The sequence below is a fragment of the Geotrypetes seraphini genome, chromosome 8 (genome assembly GCF_902459505.1).
Source record: "Geotrypetes seraphini chromosome 8, aGeoSer1.1, whole genome shotgun sequence".
NCBI lineage: Eukaryota > Metazoa > Chordata > Amphibia > Gymnophiona > Dermophiidae > Geotrypetes > Geotrypetes seraphini.
Genome location: NC_047091.1, coordinates 152,304,444 through 152,327,201, shown reverse-complemented (window position 1 = coordinate 152,327,201; position 22,758 = coordinate 152,304,444). Strand labels below are relative to the sequence as shown.

General features: G+C 41.1%; 1 protein-coding gene across 2 annotated transcripts in view; it reads left to right on the top strand.

Annotated features, from left to right (window-relative positions):
• DNAH10 (dynein axonemal heavy chain 10) overlaps positions 1-22,758 on the top strand; it is a 543,078-nt gene that overhangs the window by 235,056 nt on the left and 285,264 nt on the right. For both annotated transcript variants that reach the window (XM_033954155.1, XM_033954154.1), the window contains exons 33-38: positions 2,106-2,240; positions 10,186-10,338; positions 10,976-11,164; positions 15,811-15,957; positions 16,662-16,853; positions 17,210-17,328. In XM_033954155.1, coding sequence (XP_033810046.1) covers positions 2,106-2,240; positions 10,186-10,338; positions 10,976-11,164; positions 15,811-15,957; positions 16,662-16,853; positions 17,210-17,328 — 935 coding nt within the window. The remainder of the gene's footprint in view (positions 1-2,105; positions 2,241-10,185; positions 10,339-10,975; positions 11,165-15,810; positions 15,958-16,661; positions 16,854-17,209; positions 17,329-22,758) is intronic.

Here is a 22,758-nt window from a genome sequence, read left to right as displayed (position 1 = left end):
AAGTGGAAAAAAAAAATAGAAAAGGAGAAAAATATTTTCTAGAAAATTGTTGCAGTTAGGTTTAAGGGGGATCAACATTTCAAACAAGATTTAAAGAATAGAAATGAAAAATTTTAAAGAGACAATAAGAAAAGAAGAAAAGAAGATTTTGACAAGGTAAGAAGAGGGATGGAGCATATAGGAAGTGAAGAAAATATGAGGAACAATTATAAGATTTGGATGGTTTCTTAATGTGAATTTATAATTTGCATTTGAGCGTGACTGAGATAATAATATGAGGACACATAAATGCTGCATTGGAGAAATGTGGGAACTTAGAATATAATAAGATGAAAAATACAAAAGACTATTGATGTAAAGAGAAGAAGATGTGAAGATGGACTGATGGAAATGACTTGAGCATTATTTAGATTTATAATTTGCATCTGAAATTGACTGAGATATAAGGATGATGTTGCAAAAATACTTTATTGGAGAAAGATGAAATAGCAATCTGCAAGAAGATGGAATAAGAGACTGAAACAGCAGGATGAAGATGTACAAGTGTTACAGTTGTGCAGAATGGGGAATAGACTGTAATAGATTGAAGATGCAATGAAAATTAATGAGAGTTTTAAAAAAATATGAGGTCTGCTTGGTTGAAATGTTTGATCCTTCTTTTGATGTAAGGTTAAAAAAAAAAAAAAATGAATATTATAGGATGGAGTGATGTATGTTCCATTGAAGTTGTGAGAAACTTAGGTTAGACAAAAAAAAATAAAATAAAATAATAACATCTTAACATTTTTCAGTTATATAACATAACATAACAGTACTCGGAGAGACTCCCCAGGAAAGAGACTTGGGAGTACTGGTCAACAAGTTGATGAAGCCGTTTGCACAATGCGCGGCAGTGGCGAAAAGAGCGAACAGAAAGCTAGGAATGATTAAGAAGGAGATCACAAACAGATCGGAGAAGGTTATCATGCCGCTGTACCGGGCCATGGTATGTCCTCACCTGGAATATTGCATCCAGCACTGGTCGCTGTACATGAAGAAGGACACGGTACTACTTGAAAGAGTTCACAGAAGAGCGACTAAAATGGTTAAGGGGCTGGAGGAGTTGCTGTATTGCGAGAGATTAGAGAAAATGGGCCTCTTCTCCCATGAAAAGAGGAGACTGAGAGGGGATATGATAGAAACATTTAAGATACTGAAGGGAATAGACTTAGTAGATAAAGACAGGTTGTTCACCCTCTCCAAGGTAGGGAGGGCATTCTCTAAAGTTAAAAGGGGATAGATTCCGTACAAACGTAAGGAAGTTCTTCTTCACCCAGAGAGTGGTGGAAAACTGGAACACTCTTCCGGAGGTTGTTATAGGGGAAAACACCCTCCAGGGATTCAAGACAAAGTTAGACAAGTTCCTGCTAAACCGGAACATATGCAGGTAAGGCTAGACTCAGTTAGGGCACTGGTCTTTGACCTAAGGGCCACCACGTGAGGAGACTGCTGGGCACGATGGACCACTGGCCTGACCCAGCAGCGGCAATTCTTAGGTTCTTAAGTCATTTATATTCTACATCTTCCTCACAGTTCTGTGCGGTTCACAATTCCAAGATACTGCCCATTTGTAGCGAAATACAATTCAGCCTATTTAGATACTTTTCCGAATAAGTAGATCTTTAATTATTTCCTAAAGCTTAAATATGAGTCAGATGTTAGAATCAATGTGCCAAAATTACGATCCCAAAAGGCTGCCTGATAACCAGAATTCAGTTCACAAATCTTTTATTTTGGCAACTCTTTACTGATGGAAATTCAAATAATCTAGGGCCTCGTACAGAATGCAAGGTACCGGCAAACTTAAAATGATCAGGAAGATAAATAGGAACCAGACCATTTATTATCTTATAACAAGTGCTGCAAAACTTAAAAAGTACTCTGGCCTCTATCTGCAGCCAGTGCAAATGTCGGTAGTATTCCAAAATATGATCAAATTTATTTAAGTTGAATATATGTTCAAGGGCTGGCTGAACGAAATGATTTTTTGCAAATGCATTTCATCTGGCCCTTAATGAGTTACATCAGATCTAATTATCCATGTTCTTGTGTTTTGTTGGTAATAGGCCCTCTCCATGTATTTAGGTGGAGCCCCTGCTGGCCCAGCAGGTACCGGTAAAACAGAGACCACTAAAGATCTGGCAAAGGCCTTGGGTTTGCTGTGTGTAGTAACAAACTGTGGAGAAGGGATGGATTATAAGGTAAGAGTCCTGGGCTTATGCTCTTCACTGTCATATAAGGAGAAGAGCTGGATAAAGAAATATCAAAGAATGAAAAGTGCTGCACTTCATTTGTGTCTTTTCAGCTGTTACCTCTTTGTTCTTCTCCATTCTCAATTTATTGTGCTGTGGTACATGACATTTGATGCATTTGTAGCTATAATTTAGTAACAATAGAGAATGACACAGTGACCCTTTCCTGCGGCTAACCACAGGTGACCACAGTAAAACCACAGGAATGGGTAAAATTTGTATCTGTTCACCACCGGCATGGGGACAAACCTTTTCACCGCTCCGTGGAGTGGTAAAAACCTTTGTTCTCACGGAGAACCCCACCCACCACAACTCTCCGATATCCCACCATCGCAGGTCTGGTGGCTCCAGGCCCTCCTCTCGTGGGTTCGATGGCTCCAGCTGGCTTCCCTCCCTCCCTGCTGCTGGCACACAATTTGCAGAGCGAGCTGATCTCTACACAGGCTTGCTCAACAATGCTTGTGGCCTTTCCTCTGCCATGCTCTTCCTTATGATGCAACTTCCTTTTTTCGCAAAGAAAGGAAGTTGTACCATAAGCAGTTGCCCGGCTGAGAGAAGGCCATGAGCATTGTCAAGCAAGCCTATGTTTGATGGCTTGCTCTGCAAGGTTTGTGCCAGTGGCAGGGAGGGAGGGAAGCCGTCTGGACCCGCCAGACCCACACGCTAGTGCTGCCCAATTCATCTCCTGGTCTCAGTTTAAACACTAATTATGGCCCATGGCGAATTGTCGGTGCACTTTCCCTCTGCCGTAGTCCCACCTCTCCTCTAACATATGCTGTTTTGATCTGGGGTGGACCACGGCAGGGGTAAAGTGCACCGGCAATCCTTTACAGGCCGTAAATAGTTTTTAAAGTGAGACCAGGAGACCAGAGGGACGCCAGATGATGGTAGAGAGAAGGGGGAAGCATTCTGGTCTTTGGTGTAGCTATTAGAAGTACATAAAGGGAGGGGAGGTCCAATGAGAGGGGCATATGCTGGACTGATGGGGGAGGTGGAAGGGAAGAAATAATGGGTCTGAAAAAGAGGAGAGGGAGAAAGATGGTGGACAATGGGATGGAGTGAGGGAAAAGAAAGGGAGAGAAGTTGGACCCAAGGGCTGGTGTGCAGGGAGGGGGATAGAGATAATGGATAGGAGGACAGTTAGGAAGAGAAAGGGAGAGATGATAGACTCTGGGGTGATGGATAATGAGAGAGAGATGCTGGATGAAAGGGTAGTTGAGAAAAGGAGAGATGGTGGGATCCATCGCTGCAACCGCTCTTTCATTCTTCGAGTTGTTGACAGCATGATTGAAGTAAACAAGCTGCCTTCCGTGACTGGGAGTTTTCCCTCTGCTAATGCTTCCTGGCCCCACTTAGGCGCGAAGCAATAGCAGAGAGAAAGCTTCACTCATGCTGCCGGTGGCCCGAAGAGTGCAAGAGTACTGTCTTATCAGATCCCACGGAGGAGAGGAACGCAAGGTGGTGGGGGTCACTGGAGGATCACCGGGGGGGGGGGGGGGAGGGGTGATTAGAGAAATGCTAAACTGCAGTGATGGAGATGAAAAAAAGGAAAGATGTCAGACCTCCAGAGGGAGGGAAGGGGAGGACAGAGATGGAAGATAGTGAGCACGAAGAAAGAAGAAAACGTCAAATGGGCAGGAGACCCTGGCAAGTGAGTTATCAGAAGACAAAGAGAACCAGAGACTGAAACCAACATGATTTGAATAATGATCAGATAAGAAAAGGTGGAAAACTCATTTTATTTTCTATTTTGTGATTAGAATATATACAGTATGAACTGAAATGTTTATCTTGCTGGTGCTGGTGTTAGACATGGGTAGGTCCCAGGGCAGAAATTTGAGAGGGGACCCCAAAGCCCTCTACTAGCCTGTGCCATCTGCAGCTTCCAGCAGGCTTAGGGCTTTCTCTTGCTAGGGGGCACTTGCTCTAATTGCACTCCTTGGCCTAACACCATCCCTGGCATGTGTAATCTTTATATTTTGCACAGTAAAGTACTACTACTACTACTACTTATCACTTATATAGCGCTGAAAGGTGTACGCAGCACTGTACATTCTGACATTTATAGACAGTATAGGAGGAAATTAATCTTTTTATTTCTTTGGTGTTGTACTATATGGAAGGAGTGGCTTCTTGGGATTTTGGTTTAATTTATGTTTATTATTTTTGGTCAGTTATTATGTATTTGGCAGCTTTTTAGAGAACCAATGAGAGGAAATGCCACTCTGGATCTAATCCTAAATGGGTTAAGGGGACCTGCAAAGGAAATAGAGGTAGTGAGACCGTTGAGAAACAGCGATCATAACATGATCAAGTTCAAGGTTGAGGTAGGAATACCGAAAGGAAAGAGAACCATAGCGTCAACTTTCAACTTCAGGAAAGGAAACTATGAAGCAATGAGGGAAATGGTAAGGAAAAAACTTAGGAACACTTCCAAAAAATGGCAAATGGTAGAACATGCCTGGTCTTTTCTCAAGAACACATTGAGCGAGGCGCAAAATCTGTATATCCGCAGATTCAGAAAGGGGTGCAAAAAGAGTCGAACAAAAGACCTTGCATGGATAACTAAAATAGTGAAGGAAGCGATAGGCAATAAGGGAAGCAACCGGCTAGGGAGGAGGTGGGACCGCTGGACGATGGAGACAGGAAGGGAGTGGTGAAGGAGGAGAAAGAAGTGGCAGAAAGACTTAACATGTTCTTTTCATCTGTATTTACAAACGAAGGCACATCCAACATACCGGAACCTGAGCAATTCTTCAATGGAAATCAAGCAGAAAAATTAACATCCATGGAAGTGAGCCTTGAAGATGTAAGCAGGCAGATAGAAAAACTAAAAACTGACAAATCCCCAGGTCCGGACGGAATCCATCCAAGGGTTCTGAAGGAATTAAAGGAGGAGATAGCGGAACTACTGCAGCAAATTTGCAATCTATCCCTGAAAACAGGCATGATCCCAGAGGACAGGAAGATAGCCAATGTTACACCCATCTTTAAAAAGGGATCAAGAGGTAACCCGGGAAACTACAGACCGGTGAGTCTGACCTCGGTTCCGGGGAAAATGGCAGAAACACTGATAAAAGAAAACATCGATGAACATTTTGAAAGAAACATACTTCTGATAACCAGCCAAAATGGTTTCTGCAAGGGGAGATTGTGCCTAACGAACTTATTGCACTTCTTCGAAGGAATTAACAAATGGATGGACAAAGGAGACCCCATAGACATCATATATCTAGATTTCCAAAAAGCCTTTGACAAGGTGCTCTATGAACGCCTACTCCGGAAACTGAAGAACCATAGGGTAGAAGGAGATGTACATAGATGGATCAGAAACTGGTTGGCGGGTAGGAAACAGAGGGTAGGAGTGAAGGGCCACTACTCGGACTGGAGGAGGGTCACGAGTGGGGTCCTACAGGGCTCGGTGCTCGGGCCGCTGCTATTTAATATATTCATAAATGATCTAGAAACAGGGACGAAGTGTGAGATAATAAAATTTGCGGACGACACCAAACTATTTAGTGGAGCTTGGACTAAAGAAGACTGTGAAGAATTGCAAAGGGACTTGAACAAACTAGGGGAATGGGCGATGAGATGGCAGATGAAGTTCAACATTGAGAAATGTAAAGTATTACATGTTTAAGTTTAAGTTTAAGTTTAAGTTTAAGTTTAAGTTTAAGTTTAAGTTTATTAGGATTTTATATACCGCCTATCAAGGTTTTCTAAGCGGTTTTACAATCAGGTACTCAAGCATTTTCCCTATCTGTCCCGGCGGGCTCACAATCTCTCTAACGTGTGGGAAACAGAAACCCGAGGTACAACTATACGATGGGAGGGATGTTATTAAATGAGAGTACCCAAGAAAGGGACTTGGGGGTAATGGTGGACATGACAATGAAGCCGACGGCACAATGCGCAGCGGCCGCTAAGAAGGCAAACAGAATGCTAGGCATAATCAAGAAAGGTATTACAACCAGAACAAAAGAAGTTATCCTGCCATTGTATCGGGCGATGGTGCATCCGCATCTGGAGTACTGCGTCCAATATTGGTCGCCGTACCTTAAGAAGGACATGGCGTTACTCGAGAGGGTTCAGAGGAGAGTGACGCGTCTGATAAAGGGGATGGAAAACCTTTCATATGCTGAGAGATTAGAGAAACTGGGTCTCTTTTCCCTGGAGAAGAGGAGACTTAGAGGGGATATGATAGAGACTTATAAGATCATGAAGGGCATAGAGAGAGTAGAGAGGGACAGATTCTTCAAACTTTCGAATAATAAAAGAACAAGAAGACATTCAGAAAAGTTGAAAGGGGACAGATTCAAAACGAATGTTAGGAAGTTCTTTACCCAACGTGTGGTGGACACCTGGAATGCGCTTCCAGAGAGCAGAGTACGGTACTGGGGTTCAAGAAAGGATTGGACAATTTCCTGCTGGAAAAGGGGATAGAGGGGTATAGATAGAGGATTACTGCACAGGTCCTGAACCTGTTGGGCCGTCGCGTGAGCGAAGTGCTGGGCACGATGGACCTCAGGTCTGACCCAGCAGAGGCATTGCTTATGTTCTTATGTGTGACCGAGATATTCTGTTAGGATGAATTTTCTATGTAGCATTCAGTTTTCCTGATGGTAGAGGAGATATTGTGAGGGGAGATGAGTTTTGTTGATCCTTTTTCTGTATTTGTGATTTATAAAATAACAGTTGTACAGCATATTGTTCCTTTTTATACTTTAATAAAATGATTTCAATATAAAATAACTATTCAAAACTTATGTGGTCGGGATCAGACAGAGTCTGCAGGGACAGGACGGGAACAGAGTCCTTGGGGGCAGGGCAGGGATGGAGAGAGAGTCTGCAGGTACGGGGTGGGGATGGGGACAGAGTCTGCAAGGCGGGGACAATTTTTTGCCCCTTGTCATTCTCTAAGTAACAAGGCTGCAAACTCTACCTTGGGATCTCGTTGTTTTGCTAGAGTATTGGGGTGATATTCAGCATGGTTTAAGTGATCAGGAAAGGCTCTTCCCTGCTTAAACCATGCTGAACAAGCCATCCCTGGATTTTTAGTGGCACTTAACTACATAATACTGCTGAAAATCTGGTGTGAATGATATGACATTGTTAGTGCCAAGGCAGCCCAGAAGATTTCTGGAAGATTTCTGAGCACTGGTAATATTGAGTGCTAGTTCATACATTCCTTTTTTTTTAGATGTATCTACACTCTTCTTTTTTTTTTTTTTTTCAAAATTCTTTATTCATTTTTCCGTCTAACATCAAGAACACAATATTACATCATTTAAACCCTATAAATATCTCTTGTATTTCTTTTAACGTCTTCTTAAAAACACATTTATACTCTCCCCTCCCCCCCAAACATTTCAATCAAAAATTTCATATAAATATTATCAATTGATCAAACCTTAATATAACTTTATACCTTCTCCCCTCCCCCTATGTGCAAGTGTACCTTCAATGAATAATGGTGTCTAATCATTGCAATAACTTGTCAATGGCCCCCAAATCTTTTAAAAAATTATTATAACTTTCTTTTTGTATGGCAATTACTCTTTCCATTTTGTAAATTTGGCATAATGAATTCTACCAGAAGATATAATTTAGTCTACTGTAATTTTTCCAATTACTGGTAATATGTTGTATGGCGTCTCCTGTCATGATCAATAAAAGTTCCTATCTGTCCCGTCTTTACCTTGTTAGTTATGTGAGTGCTGGCACTGAGTATCATCTGGCACCCATGTAATGTTTGGGTCTATCGAAGCCTCAGATTTTCAGTGGTGGTGCCTGGCATTGAATATCTGGGTTTAATTTAGCTGATGGCATAGTGAGGAGTAGTGGCTCGTGGCCAGTAGGGGGTGATGTTTATGGGACGGTAATGGAATGGACATCGGACATGATAGTGCAGTATTTTTGTAGAGTGTTTCTACAAAAGGGCCTGGTTTTTCGTATGATTCTGGGTAACTCTAGTTAGATACAAGCATATGTGTTAGTTAAGGCCACGCCCAAATAGAAGCGTATGAAAAACGGGTGAATAAAAATCTGAATATGGATGCAGTCAAAGCCAGAAAAACACACTACAGATTAATATTGAGGGACGGTATAATAATATTCTTTTTATGTACTTTGCTATTGGGCTAGATCATGGAGGAAATCGGGATGTGCATGGACTCCATTTTGTGTTCAGTTTTTTCCAAGTCTTTGTTTAGGCTTCCTAGCATCGTGGTGTTAATTGATACCAGATGTGCCTTAGGCTGGCTAGGAAGAAGTATCCCAAACTAAGATATAACATGCATTAAATATGAATTAAATATGAGTGAACCAAGTTATGAATGTATGGAATGCTTGGGCCCAAGCAAGTATGAATGTGTGGATATGAAAGAATTGGTATTAAAAATGAAATGGAAGACACAACATCCAGAAATGGTTAACTTAAAGTCAGAGACTGCTGTTCCAGTCTCTAACACAGGAAGGCTTCTGTGTGCAGATCAATGAAATCTGAAGCTGTCAGCTCAGGGGGAGGCAGCCCCTCCTTTTCTCTAAGGCTGACAAATTTTCAGCACTGTTTGTAAGCAGCTTGCCTGACACATAGACAAATTGTCTGAAATAAGTTTTAAGAATGATAAAGGAATATTGGAAATGTTATAAAATGTTAATGTATATTCAGAAATGAATGTAAACAGAACAAAAGTAATTTTCTGAAACTTTTTTCTTTGTCTAACTTTTAAACACCTCCTTTGTTAATTTTGATTGGCTGTCAAACTGATGATGTCATACTGAGCCAAAGGTATATAATGAGAGTGTTTCAAAATATTGAACTGAGCTCGTTATCAGAAGGCCAGCATTTTGGCAACTATAACGACCTCCCGCTAATGCAACGGCTAACGCAATTATGCTTTATTCTTTTGGTGTCATGATTGAAAAAATAAAAAAATAATTATATTTTGGTAACAAAACCTTTGCATTTAGCGTCATTTAGCATGTTTTTTTAAATTATTTTTCATACCTTGAGTGAAAGCTAGCAGCTTAATTGACAGCTGCAGCTTATGAGTGCGCGGGTGTCCAATTCCCATGCTCAATAGCCACGGATGAGTGTGGATGGGCACAGCAGTGACACAACTGATTTGTAGCTGGTGGGGATCCACAAGTCCTGGCAGCTGAAGATTCCTGGCAATCTGGCATCTCTTAACTTCCTCTCCCCAATCCCTTAGAGCAGGGGTCCCCAAAGTCCCTCCTTGAAGGCCGAATCCAGTCGGGTTTTCAGGATTTCCCCAATGAGTATGCATTGAAAGCAGTGCATGCACATAGATCTCATGCATATTCATTGGGGAAATCCTAAAAACCCGACTGGATTCGGCCCTCAAGGAGGGACTTTGGGGACCCCTGCCCTAGAACCTTTTAAATCAAGTATTGCTGGACAGGTAATAATCAGCAACTCATACTAGCTACTTGGCTTCCTCTGATGCAGCTACCAGAATGTTGCATCAGAGGGAAGACTCAGAGCCAGTGTGAGCAGCAGGTGTAAGTTACTGCTTGCTGCTGGCCCAGCACTGAAGGATTTAAAAGGTACCAGGATGGTTGGAGAGTGAAGTTGAGATGCCAGATTGCCTGGAGGGGAGAGAGATACTGGGTGGGGACAGTGTTCTCATGCCTACCCACTTGGGTTCAAGCCTGCTCAAAATTGGGTGTTTGACTATACCCCTGAATTCAGCCCGTGGGTGTCAGTGGCTTTAAATCACTGACTGCCATGAACTGAATATCACCCAGATTGGCTTTATCTGTAAAATATAAATATGACTTTATAACATATGTCTATAGAAATATTGAAAGCTGCACATAATATATAATTTTATATTTATCTACGTATATTTACTCTTCTCTTGGCTTTTAGGCCGTTGGCAAAATTTTATCTGGCCTTGCCCAGTGTGGAGCTTGGGGCTGTTTTGATGAATTTAATCGTATAGACGCTTCTGTGCTGTCTGTAATTTCATCTCAGATACAGACTATCCGAAATGCCCTGATGCATCAGTTAAAACGATTTCAGGTGGGGACACCAAATAATTGTTGATCATGGAAAACAACAGAAGGTACCTTTAATTGCCTGAACTTGAAATCCTTTTGGGCTCAGAAATGCAAAGAATTTTAAACAGATGATTGATTCAAGCTTCTCCTTAACTATAAGATTATCATCTGGATGTCAGGAGGTTTACCTCACCTAATAGCAAATGATCAAGCAAAGTATGCCTTATAATGGTGTTATCTTTCCAAGTGGATTATAATGATTGTATAGCTATCACCTGCCTTACTACAGTATGTGTTGGTGGGGTCAGGTCTGTGGTACATGCAAATATAAAGAAATAGCAGCTGTAAAGAAGAAGAATAAAATTTGAGCTCCCCTAGAAAAATGTTGTGCAATTACTAATAATTCATAATATTATCTAATTCACTGGGACTAATAAAATCTCAAGGTATCAAAGGAATCTGCAGCCCAAAGCTGTGAAACTTACTTATTGTTCTTTGTTTCACTGTTATGTTCTATATATTCAATAAAAAGATTGAACTGAAAAAAAGTAATTTCTCAGAGCATGGACTGACTGCATTTCTGTTACTTAAATCAAATGTGGGGTTGACGTATCCCGGAAACAATGGCAGAATAATTAACTGTAATTCTTCCTGTTTAGTTTGAAGGGCAGGAGATTGCTTTGGATGCACGGATGGGGATCTTTATTACAATGAATCCTGGTTATGCTGGCCGTACCGAACTGCCAGAGTCTGTCAAGGCATTATTTAGGCCTGTGGTCGTAATTGTCCCAGATCTTCAGCAAATCTGTGAAATTATGCTTTTTTCTGAAGGCTTTCTTTTGGCAAAGGTAAAAACAAAAACCTTTTGGTAACCTGTGGTTTATTACTAATGTATGATGCTTTTCATTATAATACTAACTAGGAAGATTATTGGGTATAGAAGGACAGATCCAACATCATAATTTTTTAAAAAAGTAAAAATAAGTATTTAATAACGGTAGATGGTAAAGAAGTGTTCAGGTCAGAAAGGAACTGCAGATCATAAGAAGCCTGCAAAAAAAGACTAAGGACTCCTTTTACGAAGGCACGTTAGGGCCTTAATGCGTGGAATAGCGTGCGCTAAAATGCAGCGTGCACTAGCCGTTACCGCCTCCTCTTGAGCAGGTGGTTGTTTTTCGGCTAGCGCGCGCTAATCCTGTGCGTGCATTAAAAACACTAGCACACCTTTGTAAAAGGAGCCCTAAGAGGACCTTTTACTAAAGATTAGCGTGTGCTGTCTGCAGCAGGGCCTGTAGGAATAAATTAACATGCACTAATCATTAGTAAAAGACCTCCTAAAGAACAGAAATTATGGTTTGGTGGAACCTACGGTAAGTTCAACTCTCAGCTTAGGTCTTCTGCTTCGCAGGTCATCCAGGGCTGGAACTGCTGAGGAGGCAATGTAATTTATAATGTCAAATCCGGAATCGCGGGAAAATTTAAATCACTCTCTTCTTCAATAAAATGCATTCCACTCTATTCGCTGATTAAGTCCATACAACTAGATTGTGTTTAATTCAAATATCAGTTGTTGCAACCATTTTTAAAAAAAATAACTTTATTGAGTTTTTAAAGCTAACAAAAATGCAATACAGTAATTATATAAATAATATTAATCATGTATGCATTTATAGAAACATAGAAATAGACGGCAGATAAGGGCCCACGGCCCATCTAGTCTGCCCACCTTAATGTCCCTCCCCTACCTTTGCTCTGTGAATAAATCCCATGTGCCGATCCCATTTGGCCTTAAAATCAGGCACGCTGCTGGCCTCAATCACCTGTAGTGGAAGACTATTCCAGCGATCAACCACTCTTTCAGTGAAAAAGAATTTCCTGGTGTCACCTCGTAGTTTCCCGCCCCTGATTTTCAACGGATGCCCTCTTGTTGTCGTGGGACCCTTGAAAAAGAAGATATCTTCCTCCGCCTCGATGCGGCCCGTAAGATACTTGAACGTCTCGATCATGTCCCCCCTCTCTCTGCGCTCCTCGAGCGAGTATAGCTGTAATTTGTCAAGCCGTTTTTCGTATGGTAGATCCTTGAGTCCCGAGACCATCCGGGTGGCCATTCTTTGCACCGACTCCAGTCTCAGCACATCCTTGCGATAATGCGGCCTCCAGAATTGCACACAGTATTCCAGGTGGGGCCTCACCATGGATCTATACAATGGCATAATGACTTCCGCCTTACGACTGACGAAACCCCTTCGTATGCAGCCCATGATTTGTCTTGCCTTGGACGAAGCCTGCTCCACTTGATTGGCAGACTTCATGTCCTCACTGACGATTACCCCCAAGTCTCGTTCTGCTACCGTTTTTGCTAGGATCTCGCCATTAAGGGTATAAGACTTGCATGGATTCTGGCTGCCCAGGTGCATAACTTTGCATTTTTTGGCATTGAAGTTGAGTTGCCATGTCCTAGACCATCGCTCCAGTAGGAGTAGGTCGTGCATCATGTTGTCGGGCACTGAATCTTCGTCTGTTGTGCATTTGCCCACTACATTACTCAGTTTGGCGTCATCGGCGAATAATGTTATTTTACCTCGAAGCCCTTCTGCCAAGTCTCTTATAAAGATGTTGAATAGGATTGGGCCCAAGACTGAGCCCTGTGGTACTCCACTAATCACCTCCGTCATTTCGGAGGGGGTGCCGTTCACCACCACCCTTTGGAGCCTACCTCCAAGCCAGCTCCCAACCCATTTCGTCAATGTGTCACCTAATCCTATAGAACTCATCTTGCTCAGTAACCTACGGTGTGGTACGCTATCGAATGCTTTGCTAAAGTCCAGGTACACGATGTCCAGGGACTCCCCAATATCCAGCTTCCCCGTTACCCAGTCAAAGAAGCTGATCAGGTTGGATTGGCAGGATCTCCCCTTAGTAAATCCATGTTGTCGTGGATCCCGTAGATTCTCCTCATCCAGGATCTTATCTAATTGGTGTTTGATTAGAGTTTCCATTAGTTTGCTCACTATCGATGTTAGACTCACTGGTCTGTAGTTTGCTGTCTCCATCTTTGAGCCTTTCTTGTGGAGTGGAATGACGTTAGCCGTCCTCCAGTCCAACGGGACGCTGCCTGTACTAAGGGAGAGGTTGAAGAGCGCGGACAGTGGCTCCGCCAAGACATCACTCAGCTCCCTAAGCACCCTGGGGTGCAGGTTGTCCAGCCCCATTGCTTTGTTAACCTTGAGCTTTGACAGCTCACCGTAGACACTGCTGGGCGTAAACTCAAAGTTACTAAACGGGTCAACTGAGCCAACCCTTGTCTGTAGCTGAGGGCCGAGCCCTGGCGCTTCTCGGGTGAAGACTGAGCAGAAGTATTCATTTAATAGTTGGGCTTTTTCCGAATCCTTTTCCACATAGTCTCCGTCTGGTTTCCTAAGACGTACAATCCCGCCTGAGTTTTTTCTTCTATCACTGATATACCTGAAGAAGGATTTATCTCCCTTCTGGATGTTCTTTGCTAGAGACTCCTCCATGAGGAATTTAGCCTCCCTGACTGCTGTTTTGACGGCTTTTGATTTGGCCAGGTAGTCTGCTCTAGAGTCCTGCTTCCCTGATTGTTTGTAAGAGATGAATGCTTTTTTCTTCTCCTTGATCAGGTCTGAGATCTCCGCAGTAAACCACTGTGGCTTATTGTTCCTTCGCCGTTTACTTACTGATTTTACATAGCGGTTTGTTGCTTCTTGTATGGTTGCTTTCAAAGTCGACCACATGTCTTCCACGTTATCGGTTTCTTCTTGGCTTTGTAGCGCCTGGTGAACGAAGTCTCCCATTTCTTTGAAATTTGTGTCCTTGAATTTGAGGACTTTGGTTAGTGTAGTAGATTTAGTGAAACCTTTCCTGATATTGAACCATACCATGTTGTGGTCACTGGAGGCCAATGTGTCGCCCACCGAGACCTCTGTGACACTTTCTCCATTGGTAAGTATCAGGTCCAGTATTGCCTGATCCCTTGTCGGTTCCAACACCAGTTGCCTGAGGCTTGCTCCTTTCATAGAGTTTAATAGCCTCCTGCTGCTGCCGGAAGCAGAGGTAAGTGTAACCCAATCCACATCAGGCATGTTGAAGTCACCTAGCAATACTGTGTCCCCACGCAAGGTGATATTTTCTATATCTTCGATTATTTCCATATCCAGGTCATCCTGTTGTCTTGGGGGTCTATAAATTACGCCAAGATACAAGCATTTGTCCTTTCCTCTGGCCAAATTAACCCAAAGGGATTCCCCAGTATACTGGACATCTGAGATTCTCGTGACCTTAATGTCATCTTTAGTATATAATGCTACACCCCCTCCCTTCCTACCCTCTCTGTCCCGGCGAAGCAAGTTGTAACCCGGTATGACCATGTCCCACCCGTGGGAGTCTGTGAGCCAGGTATCGGATATCGCCACCACATCCAGGTCGGCATTCCTTATTTCTGTTTCCAATTCCAGGATCTTGTTTCCTAAACTGTGTGCGTTGACGTACATAGCCCTCCATGTTATATTTTTGTTATGTCTCAGTGGGGATATTCCTGTTTGAGCTATTTGAACACCTTTAGCATTGTTTGTGTTATTTGTGCTTTCCTGAGGCTCAAAACCACAATGTGTACTCCCCATATACCCAGAACTACAGTGTGTACTCCCCCTAGACCCGGAATTACAATGTGACCCATAAATATGATGTGACCCTTCTCCCGACTCAAAAGTGTGTGCACTCACCCCTGACACAGAATTTCGGTGTCTACTTTCCTCAGCCTCATAAATGTATTGGCATTTTAGTTCGCCTGGTATGTTGTTTGTGCCTGTACCCTCCCCCGACTTACCTAGTTTAAAGCCCTGTGGAGTAGGCGGGCTAGGCGGTGTCCAAGGACATTCTTCCCTCTTCTGGTTAGGTGTAGCCCGTCGTGTCCCTGTAGTCCTTGCAATGCTTCTCCATGGTGCAGAAACCCGAAGTTCATCTCCTTGCACTAATCAATCAAAATCCATACAACATTTTAAAAAATCACCCACCCAACCAATATTTCATAAGGGAATGGAACCATACAACAGAAATACCCCCCTCCTGCCCTCCCTCCCCCTGGGTGTGTGTACATTATGCCAACAGAAATAAAGGAAAAGACAACTATAATGAATCCATAAAAGACATCAAAGGGCCCCAAATTAACTTGAATATCTTAGTATGCCTCAGCATATCCACATTCATCTTTTCAAATCTGTTGTGTGTCGCTCTGCAAAGAGAAAGCAGCTGTCTAGCAGGAGACTGCGTTGGACCACTGCCAGTTAAAAAAAGGTACCGGGCTGGGGAGGGTGGGGGATGTGTATTCGCTCCATAAGACGCACCCACTTTTCCACCCACTTTATGGCCACTTTGTGGCGTTGAGGCTTGTTAGAGCACAGAGTCACTTTCTAACAAACTCCTCTTGCAACTTTATCATATCTTTATAGGCATTTATTTTAACCTGCTTTTTCAGAAACTCGCCAAAAAGATGACAGTGCTGTATAAGCTTGCAAGGGAACAGCTTTCCAAACAATATCATTATGATTTTGGACTTCGAGCCCTAAAATCTGTACTGGTCATGGCTGGAGAGCTGAAAAGAGGGTCACCTGACCTCAGCGAGGTAATGCTTTCTGGACAGTTTTCCAAAAGTAAATTTGAAGGTCAAAAAAACTAACCTCACAGTTGAAGTTTCCATTAATCAGCTTGGTGAAGATGAAGGGCCTGATTAAATGTGGCTTTTTTTCCATTTTGGAGGTAATTTTGTAAGGAGTGGCCTAGCCTTAAGTGACAAGAAGGCACACAAATAGTATTATGCTACTCATATCTGTGAGTAAGTGGCCTTCTTGTAGGATACTGTCTCGTGGAAAAGTATACACCATAATTTGATGGCATCTACTTCGTTAGTGACTGTGCTTATGGATGGTGTGTGGGTGGAGCACAGATAAAATGCAAGTAAATGATAGAATTCTATAATTTACAACTGTTCATGTTAAATCTAGGTTCACCAGCTATAGGGTTGGTATAAGTGATTGTGCTTTAATGTATGCACCTTTTTCAGCCTTTTGCATTTGTATTCTACAGGTGCCTATTTTTCTTTATAGAATAAGCTTAAAATAAGCACCATGACCAGTGCCCTTGGCACTTATAGAATTACTCTCTCTGTGTTTGTGGGAAAAATTGATTATTTTTACTTCATATGGGCATAACTAATAAAATAATTGTGAAATAAACCTAAAGAAAATACACATTGATTGTAAACTCAAGTTTGTATTCAGGAAAGAGGTTACCTGCTGTGTTTTTTTGTTTTTTTTCTTCTAAATCTAGGATGTGGTGTTGATGAGGGCGCTGAGAGATATGAATTTACCAAAGTTTGTATTTGAAGATGTTCCTCTTTTCCTTGGTTTGATTTCTGACTTGTTTCCTGGACTGGATTGCCCCCGTGTTCGCTATCCTAAATTTAATGATGCTGTGGAAGAAGCATTGCAGGATGGCAATTATATTTTGTTACCAGTGCAGGTAAAAAACTGCAGAGAACTCAGATCTATAATTTCACAGCTGCTAAAATCACATATATTGAACCTATTAAAATCCTATGATGGTTTTGTGACTTAGTAATTCCTGGCCTTCCCTCACTCAGGCATCCTCAAATCCTCTTGTGGCCTTTCTTTGATCCTTTCAAATACACAAGACCTCGGGGTCACATTTTAAACAGAGGGTACAACGTATATTTATTTGCCAAACTTGACAAAGATCTTTTGGATGGAAATTTTTCCACATCTTGAACTTTGTCTAGAGTTGATGGAATCTGGAAAACATCGAAGATGCAATCATTTGTTTCATAAACAGATAGATTTGAATTCTTTGTTTTACAGGTAGATAAAGTAGTTCAGATGTATGAGACTATGTTAACGCGTCATACTACAATGATAGTTGGACCCACTGGAGGTGGCAAATCAGTTGTCATTAACGGCTTGTGCCAGGCACAGACTCGGTGAGTATAAGAGATGGCGCGGTATACAAACCTAAGGTTTAGTTTAGTTTAGTATAAGAGAAATGGGAGGATACGGTGCAGTGGTTAGAGCAGTGACCTCATAATCTAGGGGCATTCTTAAAGATCCCAGTTCTGGTCCTGCTCTCTGACTCCTTATGCGAGTCTTAGAGCTCCTTTTACTAAGCCGTGTTAGGGCTTTAACGCGCAGAATAGCGCGCGCTAAATTGCCATGCGCGCTAGACCTTAATGCCAGCATTGAGTTGGTATTAGTTCTAGAAGCGTAGCACGGGTTTAGTGTGCAGTAATTTCCCGCGTGCGCTAAAAATGCTAGCGCACCTTAGTAAAAGGAGCCCTTAGTCTCGGTTTGCCCTGTCATATTTAGATCACGTTTCAAGTTTATTAAAATTTTGATATAAATGCAATATCAAATATTTTCAATGCATATAACAATAAAAGTTTTTTTTTGGTGGGGGGACAAAATAAAACAATTTATACAGGTAAACATACAATCAATGTACACAATTAATTAGTGATACATAGGGAAAACTACAATTGTTAAAGAAAGCAGAAGAACATTTAAGGAAAAACAACATCAGGAGGGTAACTGAAAATGTTTTACAAATAAAGCTAGGTCTAAAAGTGAAAGGGAGAAGTTATGACCTATATATAGATCTGGTTAGGTTTAAGTATTTGAGCCTCAGATTGTTGATAAAAGAGTTATCCTGTTTATGACTCGAATGCATCTTTGTATAGGTGGCTTTTTAATGTGCTTTTAAATTGTTATAGCATTGCTCCCTAATCCTTTGACCTTTGGCTGCTACTGCACAGAGCACATACCAAAGCTCGTATCCGAATTAGAACGCCAGAGCAGACTGTGTTTTTTGGAAGTGGAGCTATGACTTCTGGATCTCATTTCTAAGAAACTCATAAATTCAAATTGTTATTGTGTAGTCAGTAGCTCCATTGCATTTGTGTGCTTGGAAAGGAGAGATGTGTTCTTGCCTTTCCCAACATCCTAATGCAGAATAGTGAAGGAAATAATGAAACCTCTTACCAGATCAGCTTATTTTCCATGGAAATCTGCATAACTTAAGAATAGCCTTACTGGGTCAGACCAATGGTCCATCTATCCCAGTATCCCGTCTTTGCAGAGGCCAATCCAAGTCACACCTACGTGGCAAAAAACCAAATAGTAGCAGCATTCTATGCCACCGATCCAGGGCAAGCAATGGCTTCCCCCATGTCTCCAGGAACATGTCCAAACTTTTTTGGTAACTCTCAACATCAGTCTTTTAGGATACAGACTTATAGTCCTCTTCTTTTTTTAATATTCTTTATTCATTTTTAGAACTTACAATAAGTGCATCAAAAAGTAACAACATTTTAACTTGGATACAACACTTAATATTCTGCAATATTTCAATTTATAAAGCTTATCTCCCTCCCTCCCATCCCTTTCATAACAAATATAAAACACATATACCATATAATAAATTCTTTCCTACCATTCCATTCAATTAATGAAAGACCAAAAACTACCCCCTCCCCCAATCTTGCTCTTTTACTATCAAGGGAAAAATGGTATCTATTCATTACAATAATTTATTAAAGGCCCCCAAACATCTTGAAATTTATTAAAATTCCCTTTCTGTGTGGCTATTGTTCTTTCCATTTTATATATGTGACATAATGAATTCCACCAAAAACTGTAGTTAAGTCTCTTCCAATTTTTCCAATTACTCGTAATTTGTTGTATGGCAATCCCTGTCATAATAAGTAGAAGCCTGTTATTCTTAGGTGATATTTGGCTCTTAGCCCTCATTGGCATGCCAAATAGTACAGTATCATATGATAATGCCACCGGGATTTTTAATAAACAATTTATTTGGCCCCATATTGATTTCCAAAAAGCCAAAATAAATGGACAATAGAATAATAAATGATCTAAAGTTCCTGCTTCGAGATGACAATGCCAACATCTATTAGACTTAGAGCTATCTAACTTTTGTAAACGAACTGGGGTCCAGAAGGCTCTATGTAACAGAAAAAAACCAAGTTTGTCTCATGGATGCAGACATTGTACATCTCATCCTCCAAGTCCAAATTCGTGGCCATTGAGACGCAGAAATTTGATGCTTAATCTCAATACTCAAAATGTCCCTAAGACCAGTTTTTGGTTTTTTATTTATAAATCCAGCTAACAATTTATACCACTGTGCAGCCTGGTATCCCAGGAAGTCCACCTGAAAGCATAAGAATCTAAACTATATTGATTATTAAGATTTTTTCATTCAGGGAACGCCTCCTGAAGGGCGTGCTTCAGTTGCAACCATCTAAAACTTTGTGATTTACTAAGACCAGATATATATTGCAACTGTGAAAAGTCAAGCAGCTTATCATTAGATATAATATCATCTAAAATACGTATATCTGCTATCATCAAATACTTCCAGATGACTTTAAATTCGCCAATCTGAATCTTGGAGTTCAGCCATATAATTTGATTTGTTGATTTATGTATTGGAATAGGTGTTAAATTACTCACATATCTTAATGTTTTCCATAGTCCTCTCCTGAAATGGGGAATAAATGTCTATGAACTTGCCACACCCACATATCACCCAAAACACGCCCAGACCAAGCACGCTTACCTTTTGCACACATTTGAGTTTGATAGGTGCATATCCCGGCTTTGTAAAATGGGAACTTAAACTTTTTAAAAAAATTTTTATTCGTTTTTATAACTTATATCAAGTGTAACAGGAAATAATATTTGAATTGTAAAACATCACTTGATTTGCTATAATATCATCTGAAAATCATGAAATTTAACCACCCTTTCCATCCCTAATACATCAAAAATATTCATATATTATATTATACATTATATGATTTAATAAAATATTTTAAAAAAATACTGTCCCACCCACCCATTCCTATACCGTCCCACCCACCCATTCCTATCCCCTCATTTCAATTATCTTATTATGGGAAAATGTTTATTGCTCATTATAAAAGTCTGTTGATGGTCCACAAACCTCTTGAAATTTACCAAAATATCCTCTCTGTATTGCTAATGTTCTTTCTATTTTATATATATGACATACAGAACTCCACCAGAAACTAATTTAATCTGTTCTGATTTTTCCAATTGAATGTAATCTGTTGAATGGCAACTCCAGTCAAAATAAATAAAAGCTTGTTGTTATTTGAAGAAATCTGACTTTTTGCCCTCATTGACATGCCAAATAAAATAGTATCATATGTCAAGGCCACCGGATTTTCTAACAACCTATTTATTTGGGTCCATATCGATTTCCAAAATATCAATATAAATGGACAATAGAATAAAAGATGATCTAATGTCCCAGCCTCAAGATGACAGTGCCAACATCTATTAGATATAGAGCTATCTAATTTTTGTAAACGAACAGGGGTCTAGAAAGCTTTATGTAAAAGAAAAAAACAAGTTTGTCTCATAGATGCAGACATTGTACATCTCATCCTCCAAGACCAAATTTGTGTCCATTGAGACACAGTAATTTGATGCGTGATCTCAATGCTCCAAATATCCCGAAGACCAGTTTTTGTTTTTTTATTTACAAGTCCAGATATTAATTTCTACCACTGTCCCATGAAATCTACCTGAAAGCATAATAATTCCAAGCTATATTGATTATTGAGATTTTTCCATTCAGGGAACCCTGCCTGAATGGCTTGCTTCAATTGCAACCATCTAAAACTTAGACTTTTATGCAAGAAAAATGTTTATGTACATATTAATGTAAATAGGGATTATAAAATGAAGACCTATGGGGCTCAAAATAAAAATTTTAAAAAAAAGTCCAAAAACCTGCCTAAATTGGTACTTTGACGATTTAAAAGACAAGTCGTCCAAGTGCCAATAATCGAAATGGGTTTTAGACGTACCTAAAAACGACTTAGGCCTTGTCAGTGCTGCTGTACGACCAGAGCTAAAAGGGGCGTTATAAGAAGAGTGGTGAGGGTGGGATTTGGGTGGGATGTGGGCTGATTTAAACTTAGTCGTAATGCAAGTATAACCGAAACTTTAACGAGGCTGCCTGGATGGAAGTTGTACGTTGTGACTTAGTTCATGTAAAAACAGGTCTAAGTGGCAAAAAGGTATCCAAAGTGACCAGATAAGCACTGCAGACACAAAATACAGACTCCACACACTGCCCCAGTGATCACTGACCCTCAGGGCAGGATTAAGAACATAAGAACATAAGCAATGCCTCCGCTGGGTCAGACCTGAGGTCCATCGCGCGGCAGCCCAACAGATCCAGGACCTGTGCAGTAATCCTCTATCTATACCCTTCTATCCCCTTTTCCAGCAGGAAATTGTCCAATCCTTTCTTAAACCCCAGTACCGTATTCTGCCCTATTACATCCTCTGGAAGCGCATTCCAGGTGTCCATCACACGTTGGGTAAAGAAGAACTTCCTAGCATTCGTTTTGAATCTGTCCCCTTTCAACTTTTCTGAATGCCCTCTTGTTCTTTTATTTTTTGAAAGTTTGAAGAATCTGTCCCTCTCTACTCTCTCTAGGCCCTTCATGATCTTGTAAGTCTCAATCATATCCCCTCTAAGTCTCCTCTTCTCCAGGGAAAAGAGACCCAGTTTTTCCAATCTCTCAGCGTATGAAAGGTTTTCCATCCTTTTTATCAGACATGTCGCTCTCCTCTGAACCCTCGAGTATCTCCATATCCTTCTTAAGGTACGGTGACCAATATTGGACGCAGTACTCCAGATGCAGACGCATCATCACCTGATACAAAGGCAGGATAACTTCTTTCGTTCTGGTAGTAATACCCTTCTTGATTATACCTAGCATTCTATTTGCTCTCTTAGCGGCCACTGTTCACTGTGCCGTCAGCTTCATTGTCATGTCCACCATTACCCCCAATCACCATTACTCTCGTTCAATAACATCCCTCCCATCGTATAGTTGTACCTCAGGTTTCTGCTTCCCACATGCAATACTTTACATTTCTCAATGTTGAACTTCATCTGCCATCTCATCGCCCATTCTCCTAGTTTGTTCAAGTCCCTTTGCAATTTTTCGCAGTCCTCCTTAGTCCGAGCTCCACTAAATAGTTTGGTGTCGTCCACAAATTTTATTATCTTACACTTCGTCCCTGTTTCTAGATCATTTATGAATATATTAAATAACAGCGGCCCAAGCACTGAGCCCTGCGGAACACCACTCGTGACCCTCCTCCAGTCCGAGTAGTGGCCCTTCACCTCTACCCTCTGTTTCCTACCCGCCAACAGGTTTCTGATCCATCTATGTACGTCTCCGTCCACCCCATGGTTCTTCAGTTTCCGGAATAAACGTTTATGAGGCAAAGGGTTTTTGGAAATCTAGGTATATGATGTCTATGGGGTCTCCTTTGTCCATCCGTTTGTT